General features: G+C 51.2%; 1 protein-coding gene across 1 annotated transcript; it reads right to left on the bottom strand.

Annotated features, from left to right (window-relative positions):
- Positions 1-1,107: 1,107 nt before the first annotated feature.
- On the bottom strand, positions 1,108-9,202 carry LOC121167797 (RLA class II histocompatibility antigen, DP beta chain-like). The gene is made up of 6 exons (XM_040997425.1): positions 9,066-9,202; positions 6,541-6,798; positions 3,193-3,474; positions 2,051-2,161; positions 1,758-1,781; positions 1,108-1,197 (listed from the first exon to the last, which is right to left on the bottom strand). The coding sequence occupies exons 1-5, from the start codon at positions 9,154-9,156 to the stop codon at positions 1,762-1,764; spliced, it is 762 nt and encodes a 253-aa protein (XP_040853359.1). The 5' UTR covers positions 9,157-9,202; the 3' UTR covers positions 1,108-1,197; positions 1,758-1,761.
- Positions 9,203-9,234: the final 32 nt, after the last annotated feature.

Here is a 9,234-nt window from a genome sequence, read left to right as displayed (position 1 = left end):
TCCCTCCTTCTGTGATACATTTCCTCCCTTAACTGATTCAAGATTAAGTTGTAGAATGAGGATTGTAGTAGGAATGTATTATTGATTGATATGCACAGTCTATTGAGAACTTCCTGACCACAGGGTCAGGATGGATAACATCCTGCTTTAAGGTGAAACAAACAGCAGAATTATCCTTGGAAACACCCACTTGACCATGATGTAAAAAGTCTGTGCCAGAGCTTGTGACTGCTTCTGTATAAATAAAGGGGACAGCTTTCTTGCATTGTCCATTATGATCATGAAATTGTAGTGGTCCATTTCTTTTCTCTCTATGCCTACTCCACACACCCTTCTCAAGTTCCGAACTCAGCTGGAGCTGGACTCTGGCAATTCTGATTCTATTTTAATTTTTCCACGGTGATGGGAAGACATGCTGCTGTTACGTCATACACTGAGTCAGTGCTATGTGAAGAGGGGAATTACGGCTCAGATTCAATCTGCTTGCCATTAAACAGCTCAGAACAGAGGAACAGCCCCGTGGGAAATACTGAGTTCAGAGGAGGTCTGTGTGCACTCATTCATCTCACAAGAAACCCAAGTGCTCCTGGCTGTCTCCCTCCTGAGTGTGACAGTGAACTTCCTCCTTCACCCCACCAGCTCCCCAGATCCTCAAACAAAAGTGGTAGCAGATATTTATTTTCATTGTTAAGGCAGATTCACAGAAAGAGACAGAAAGATCTTCCATCTGATGGTTCACTCCCCAAATAGCCACAATGGCCAAAGCTGAGCTGATCCGAAGCCAGGAGCTTCTTCTGCATTTCCCATGTGTGTGCGGGATCCCAAGGCTTTGGGCTATCCTCCACTGCTATCCCAGGCCACAAGCAGGGGACTGGATGGGAAGTGGAGCAGCTAGGACTAACCAGCAACCAGCTGGCTCTTATAGGTGGAGAATTACCCAACTAAACCATTACACTGGCCTCGGTGCTGATTCTTAAAAGACAGTAACATTGGGTTTTGTTTCTTTTTGGAGCTGAGAAGAGGGGAGTTTGTGGGAAGGCCCATGATAGAGATGGCATGGGATTAAAGGGCAGAGCTGTGTTAGCTGGGTCCATGCAGTCTCCCATCACCCAGCAGCAGTAGCGGCCTTGGCCTTGGCCATGAAAGAACAGAACAAAACTGGGTCCAGGGCGCAGCCTCCAGGTCAGGTCAGGAACCCTGTGGGGAGGAAGACAAAGTGAGCCTGGGCTGCTGACACTTCTCCCCTAAATCCCAGGAGAGAAAACCTGCAGTGAGAGACTGAGTCTTAACTTGATAGAAAGAAAAGTTCTTCCTGTGCTGGCATTGTGGTGCTGCAGGTTAAGACACTGCCATGCTGGATTGCTATTAGAGTGCTGGTTAGAGCGCCAGCTGCTGTGCTCTGCTGCCAGCCCACCTCCCTGATAGTGCGTCTGTGAAGGCAGCAGAAGGCCCTGCCACCCACGTGGAGTTCAGGCTTCAGCTTGGCTCAGCCCCAGTGGTCGCAGCCACTTGGTGGGTAAACCTAAGGAAAGAAGATTTTTCTCTCTCTCTTTCTCTCTCTCTGTCTCTCTTTGTCACTGTGTCTTTCAAATAAATAATGTGGGCTTCATTCCTCCTTGGAGTAAAGGAGTGTTTTTCCCCAGAGCCACCAAAGGACCCAGCTGGAAGGTGAGGTTCAGGGCCCAGGGTCCCAGCACAGAGCAGCATCTACAGATGCAGCCTCCGCAGCTTGGCCCCGCAGCAAGGAGGAGTGTTACCTGGTTACCGGGATCCTCGCTGAACTGCAATGAAAAGGAGAAAGGAAGATATTGAAGCCACTTTATAGGGACATCACTGCTCCACCCGACCCTGTATCTCCCACTGCCTGTCATCGCACAGTCCCCTGAGTGACTCTGGGTGGTACAGACTGTGTGATCAATTGTGCCAAGGACACGGCCTGGGGACTCCTCCCCTTCCTCCACCATTGGCCATGGCCACCAGAACTCTGCATTGGTTAACATGGAAGATGGGTGAGGCAGCCAAGCCTTGGTCCCCTCTTGGGCTGGCTTACCTTTCTTGCTCTTCCTGTGCATGAAGACACCCACTGCGAGGAAGACGAGCCCCAGCACCAAGCCCCCGACTCCAGTGAGCATCTTGCTCCGGGCCAAGTCAGACTGTGCCTCTGCAAGAGTGGAGTCCAGGGTGAGCCTTGCCCCTCCCCACTGTGGCCTTGCTCAGGTCCTGCCCGAGTTCCCAGAGGGACATCTTGGGGAAGGACCTCTAGGGACGGTGTTGGGGTGCAGAGGTGAAGACACCACTTGAGATACCCACATTCTATCATAGGGTTCTGGGTCTGTTTCCAATGTGGCTTCCCACTAAGGCACATCTTGAGGGTGACAGTGATGGTTCAAGTACTTGGGTCCCTGCCACCCACACAGGAGAACATGAATAGTTCCTGGCTCAGTTCAACCAAAGTCAGCGGGCATTTTCAGACATTTGGGAGGAGTGAACCAGTGGGTAGGAGATCTCTGTTTTGATCTCTCTTTCTTCCCAATACTAATTAAAACAAACAAAAACAGGAAAGACCTGTTAGAGAAAAACAAAGAGGATTACCAGTTCTGGATCTTAGGCTTAGCAAAAAGGGGACAAATGCCAATTCTGCCAGCTGCCTTTCAAAGCAATGCCAAATAGGCTAAAAACTGAAGGAACTGGGTCCAGTGTGGCAAGCTAATTCTCAGCACTATGTGGGTGCGGTTCATGTTCTGGCTCCACTTCCAATCCAGCTTCCTGCTAACGTGCCTGGGAAGGCAGTGGAAGATGACCCAATGCCCTGTGTGGGAGACCTGGAAGAAACTCCTGGCTCCTAGGTATGGCTATTCATGGCCAATTGGAGAGTGAACCAGTAGCTGGGAGATCTCTTTGTCTCTGCAAAAAAAAAAAAATTATACATAAAAAAGAAAAAAGCTGAAGGAAGAGAACAGTTGCTACATATGAGGGCAATCCAGGAAAATTTTCTGGGATTTTCTGACAAAAGGGGAACAACCAAATCCTCAGGATTCCCCCCACACTGGGGACAGGTGAGTCTCCATTGCCCTGGGCTCAGGATTGGCCTCAGAACTTGTACAGGGAAGCTACAGATCTGGGTATACCTTAGTGCATACCCCCATATGCCACGAGCACCTGCTCTTCAGAATGCCATTGAAAGTCACTCACTCCAGTCCACCATGATGGGGCTGTCCAGGCTGGGGTGCTCCACGTGGCAGGTGTACACGTCCCCCGCACGAGGGTTCATCTCCAGCATCACCAGGATCTGGAAGGTCCAGTCCCCATTCCGGATCAGGTTGGTGGACACGACCCCGTCGGTTTCCTCCTGTCCGTTCAGGAACCACCGGACTTGAAGGTCTCCTGGGTAGAAATCTGTCACGTGGCAGACGAGCAGGTGTTGGTGCTGCGAGGACCCCTTCTTGGAGGGGGAGACGTTCACTTTGGGCTGGACTGGGGGTAGGGGACAGTAAAGGAATGAGATGTGGGATTGTTATTACCTAGACCTTTTCACTAGGAAGTGCCTTCACATGCTTAAGATGCATCATAAGAAGGAGCGTGGGAAAGGGATCAGTGGAAAGCACCAGAGCTCCAAGTGGAACGGACATGACCCTGAGCCACACTGCAAAGCCTGGGAGTGCTGGGGCAAGAGCAGCACTCCGTGAAACCTTCCCTCTGAGCTTCCAGTGACTTCTTGACTGTTTCTGCATCTGTGAAATCTTTCCCCCTCTCTCTCCTTTTGCTCTATGTTGATGTGAAGGATGCAAGTTCACTCAAACCCTTTCGTGACCTTCATCTGTAACAGGCAATGGCGTTTTCTCAGTCTGTCTTTCTAATGATTTTATAGCATCCAGCAAGTATGGTGCTCACTGATTTTAAGACAAGCTACATATTTTATGGCTTCCCTACCTTTCAAAACTTTACTATTTTCATGTTTACAGTAACAACCCCAAACCTGGTCTGCTGAGCCTCCACCTGCTCGATTAGCTGGAGTTTCAGAGCGTTCCTCGGTCCCTCCTCTGCAGGATCCCTTCTGGCTTGTTGGGCGTGCCCCCTGCAGGGAGCAGGTGCCTTCTGCACCTCTGTTTGCTGTCAGTTCCCCTCTTGCTGTCCACTTCCTGTGGTCTCCCCACACTTCCTGCAGTGCCCACTTTGGCTCTCTCCTCTGGGGAGGCCAAACGACCCACTTGTGTCTAGAGGAACACCTGTTTGGAGGAATTTCCCAAGTGGCTGTGCCTTAATAACTTGGCTCTGTCATTCCCCTGTCCCTCTTCCCGGAGAATGGTGGACCTGGGTTGGTGAAGGTGTGTTTCTGAGCCACCTTTTCCTTAGTGACCTTTTGTCATGCAGGTTCATCCATTCCCAGCCTCGTCTACCTGAGGTGATCTGCTTTCAGGGACACCTTTTTACCTCAGTGACTTTGGTAAATTCACACTGTCAGGCAGTTCAGCTCCTGTCTGTGTGTCAGTTGTGAATCAGATTCAGTTTCTCCTCCTTATGGCTCCTAGGCCTCATGCAAACAAGAGGATGTGCCTGGAGGTCTATTTTAAGCCCCAGAACTTTCCATGCTGACACCTGTCTGCAGCACACACTTGGCCTCCAGGGGGCGCTGGCGCCACGTCTAGGGATGCCAGCTCAAAACACGCTTCACAAAGGCCGGAGATTACTAAGCGCTGCCTTGTTGAAAGTCCACAAACATCCACTCATTCACCTCTGGAATCCTGTAGGGTCTCTACACGGGAATTTTCACAGCTCTCGCTCTCCCTTTCCTATGGTAAGTCATGCCCTAATGGTCAATCCCTATACAACCGTAACATTGTTTTGTTCCATTTCCAGCCCCCTTCCCTTCACATTTCACACCTTCTGTAAACACAGTGCTGATCTTATCATTTGCTTCAAAACCAACCCCAAACTAAAACCTGCATGGTCTGGTGACACTTTACTGGTCACACAGGGGGCTGACAAGAGTGTATGTAGACTCCGGAGTGGCCCACCTATGGAGTATAACTCTCTGGGCAGTGATTCTGGAGGGATTTGTGCCTTAGAACCAGTCCTGGGGCCGGTGCTGTGGCCTTGTGGGTTCCCATGGATGCTGGTTTGAGTGCAGGCAGCTCCACTTTCCAATCCAGCTCCCTGCTAATGAACCTGGAAAAGCAGCAGAACATGACTCAAGTCCTTGCTGGTGCACACATGTGGGAGATCTGGAAGAAGCTTCTGGCTCCTGACTCCAGACCAGTTCCGCTCCAGCTGTTGAGGCCATCTGGGGTGCGAAAGAGCAGACAAAAGATCCCTGTCTCTGGCTCTCTCTCACACCATAACACTGCCTTTCAAAAGAATTCTTGGTTTATTTTTTTCCAAAAAGGTCTTCATGAGATTCTTTTCAGCAAAGCCAGCTGGAGACCCCACTGGTCTGGCAGATCAGCCCAGCGGGCATCCAGGGCTTTCTGGGATGGGGGTCTCTGCTTGTGCTGAAGGCCTGCCTTGGGTCCATTCCTGTTAGTCCCTTCTTAGCTTCCTACCCTGTACATGCTGTCAGGGCCAGCTCTTCCCGCCCATCCTCTAACTCCTCTGACTCTGCCCACGTCTCCCCTCTCCTTCCTTCACCCTTGGACCTCCTGATAGAACAGCAGATTCAGCTCCCACTCCCCACAACAGCCGCGCAGTGTCCAAGGCCAGCTGTGTATCACCTGCACGAGGGGCCTAACTGGGCCTTACCCGCCCCCTCTTTCCAGCCCAAGCAGTCAGCTTCTGCTCTCCCTCTCCCTGGTTGCCATGCCACACGGCAGCCTGTCTGCCTATCACACAAGTCCCCACCCAGGGTCTGCTGTGCCTCCATCACCCCTTCTGCTCTGCTTCCAGGAGCGTCTCTGCCAGTTCTCCTCTCTCTCCCATTCTCTCTCAGCAGCATCTTGCTCCTCAGTGTCCTTTCCATCACACCCTGAATCCAGGTCCTGGGGGAGCTCACCCCGGCTACCCTACTGCTGCACACCCTGCATGACCACCCTCACTCCCTGAGATACCCCAAATGGCCGCAATCGAGGAGCTGAGTTGATTGGAAGCCAGGATCCAGGAGCCTCCTCCAGGTTTCCCACGCAAGTACAGGGTCTCAAGGCTTTGTGACATCCTCTCTTGCTCTCCCAGGCCACAATTAGGGAGCGAGATGGGAAGTGGAGCAGTTAGGACACGAACCTGCATCGGTAGGGGATGTTGTCATTGCAGGTAGCTACTGATAGGCGCTGGCTGCCGCAATTTATTTTTGTTGTTATTTTGTAGATGGGGGAGGTATCTGCTGCCCTTCATTGTCCACCCTCCACTCTTGTAAACCCCGTGTATGTGTGTGGGGCACCCCTCTCCCCGCCTCCCGAGCAGCCGGTTCAGGTCCTCGGCCTCGCCCTTCTGGACCCGCACCGCCTCCACCCGGCCCTAGCCGCCAAGCACCCTTCCTGCCCCTGAGACTGTCCTGTCGGTCCGGCCAGCCTGGCTGGCCCCACAGCTGCCCTCCCAGGCCCGCAGCCTTACCTCGGCGCTTCAGGGTGAAACCCTCGTCTAACTCGTAGTTGTATCTGCACACGGTGTCCACCTGGGCCCGCCACTCCTCCAGGTGTTGCTTGTTCCATCTCTCAGCGCTTGGCCGGCCGAGCTCGGTGATGGCGCGGAACTCCCCGACCGCGCTGTCGAAGCGCACGTACTCCTCCCTGTTGTAGACGTATCTGTCCACCAGGCGCTGCGTCCCGTTCAAGGCGTAGCATTCAAATCGTCTCTGCCACACGTAGTTCTCTGCGGGGATAGAGGCGCCGCTGAACCGGTACCGCCCGCATCCCGAGATCCCACAGCCCAATGCATCCGGCTCAGGTTTGCAGCTTGAAGCCCCGAACGCCCGTGCCTTCCAGACTGTGCCGGGTCTCTCTCCATGCCCCTGCCTCCTCCGCATGGAAGAGAGAGAGAGAGAGAGAGAGAGAGAGAGAGAGAGAGAGAGAGAGAGAGAGAGAGAGAGAGAGAGAGAGAGAGAGCAGGGCTGCTGAGGAGGAGAGAGAAATCGGGAGAGAGAGGAGGGAGAGGGGAGGGTTGCTGGGGAGGAGCAGGCAGGGCCTGGCGGTGGGCAGTGCTGATCCCCCACTACTGCTGCCGTTATGATGGTCTGAGTCAGGGGTTCATAGGCAGAGTTCAGTCCTAACTTGACCTTCACTGTACAGGGCCAGTGCTGAGAGAGATAGCCTGTCATGGCCCCACGTGCCCTTCCTCCTCTACAGCAGCTCTTGGTCCCAGCCCCTGAACCCCACCCCTTGGCACCAAGCCCCCCTGGGCCCAGATCCCTTCTCCCTGCGACAGCCACCAACCCCCTGCAGCTGTAATTTTGATCTGTTCGTCCCTGTTCCTCCTCTTCATTTATGAATAAGGGAACATTTTTCATTCTAAAAAAATAATTTTGAAAAAAATTTTGATGACACTTAAATTTTTAGATAGTATTTTCTGCAAAACAGGCATAGGTGAACCGGGTTGTTTGGTGTGTGTTTAAAGCATTCATTTTTGTGCGATGAAAAATTACACTGTGCAGCTCTTGAGCACTGATCTGATCTAAGTGAACTTACGATTCACCGAGAACAGTGTTAAACTGACATGTTGTAAGGTATGGGGTACAGGGTGACACTTCAATACATGGACACAAGCTGGAATGATCCAATCGGGGTAAATATGTATCCATCATCTCAAACATTCTTCATTAGTTTTATATTGAGAGTGTTCAAAACCTACAAGCTATTTTGAAATATAAAATTAATTGTTGTTGATTGTAGCTCCTGAATATTAGAAATTGTTCTTTGTATCCAACTGCAACCCTGAATCTTACAGAACTTAAAAAAAAAAAAAAGAAAAGAAAAGAAAAGAAAAAATTACAGGGCTGGTGCCATGACATAGTAGGCTAAGCCTCTGTCTGAAATGCCAGCATCTCATATGGGCATTAGTTCAAATTCTAGCTGCTCCACTTCTGATCCAGCTCCCTACTAACGGGCTGGGAAAATAGCAGAGGCTGGCTCAAATCCTTAGGGTGCTGCACCTTCGTGGGACACTGGGAAGAAGCTCCTGGTTCCTGGCTTCGGATGGACCCAGCTCCAACTGTTGCAGCCAGCTGGGGGAATGAACCAGTGGATAGAGGATCTCTCGATCTCTTTCTCTCTCTTTCTCTGTCTCTCTCTGTAACTCTACCTTTCAAATAAAATATTTTTTTTAAATGAAAGAGGATATAATGATGAGAAGATGGTATAAAAAAGAATCATATTACACATGTGGGTTCAAGTTTCCACACTACAATTTATTACCATGTCATTCCAGACAAACACACAGAAGACCAAAAAGCACTCTAAGTCTGTTCCTGAAAGGTAAGATCTTAAACAATACCGCTTACCTGGAAGAACTCTGTGGGGACAGAGTGAGTCAACATGTGTGAACTCTGCAGCCTTTGCCTGGCTCAGCTCACTGCAAGTTGGTCCCTTCTAAAGACCTTTATATGTAGAAGGGGCCCTTTCAGGCCACCTGTCACTGGGAATCAGGGGCAGGTGCCCTGGGGAGCAGTCTCTTTCTGTTCTGTCTTGTCACCTCTTCTCAGCTTAGTGATTTTACCTGGGATAGTGACAGGACAGAGGAGTAAGTCATAAAGACTCGGGTGAACATGAGCTTCGGTAAGGACCCAGCCACAAGAGTGTGGTCAAAACCCCTGCGTGGAAACAGTGATCAAGAATACTGACAGAGTCCAGAGGACTCTATTTCCATAGTCTGATTGGTCTGAGTCCCCTCTTCACCTCAAGTCACGCTCACTAGTAGTTATCTCCACTAACATTACTTTCCCCGGACATGTCTAAGGCAAAGCCTGCACTGCCACTGCTGGTGAGCAAAGAGCAGGAGAGCCCAGTTCTCTCACAGGAAAAGAAGGACTGTGGGCAATGACAGAACCTAGCACTGACCTTCTCAGAAAGTGGCTCCTTAAAGGAAAGGCATCTAGGACTTGTTCTGCAAGTCAGATCCTGGGGGAGTAGCTGCTTGGCTCTTACCTGGAGTGGCCCTGCCCTGGGCTGTGGGACTGAGCAGCACCATCAATAACATGGGGAGCGATGTAAAACTCAGGGGCCTGCAGGACCTCATGGAGCTGGAGAAAGATGGTGAGATGGAGAAAGGAGCAGCTGGTGAATGTAGTGCCCATCTGAAGTATCAGAGTGGGTA

Source organism: Ochotona curzoniae, unplaced genomic scaffold (genome assembly GCF_017591425.1).
Source record: "Ochotona curzoniae isolate NIBS_2020 unplaced genomic scaffold, NIBS_Ocur_1.0 patch43, whole genome shotgun sequence".
NCBI classification, from domain to species: Eukaryota; Metazoa; Chordata; class Mammalia; order Lagomorpha; family Ochotonidae; genus Ochotona; species Ochotona curzoniae.
Note: the sequence above shows the minus strand (reverse complement) of the source record. Positions and strands in the feature narration are given on the sequence as shown.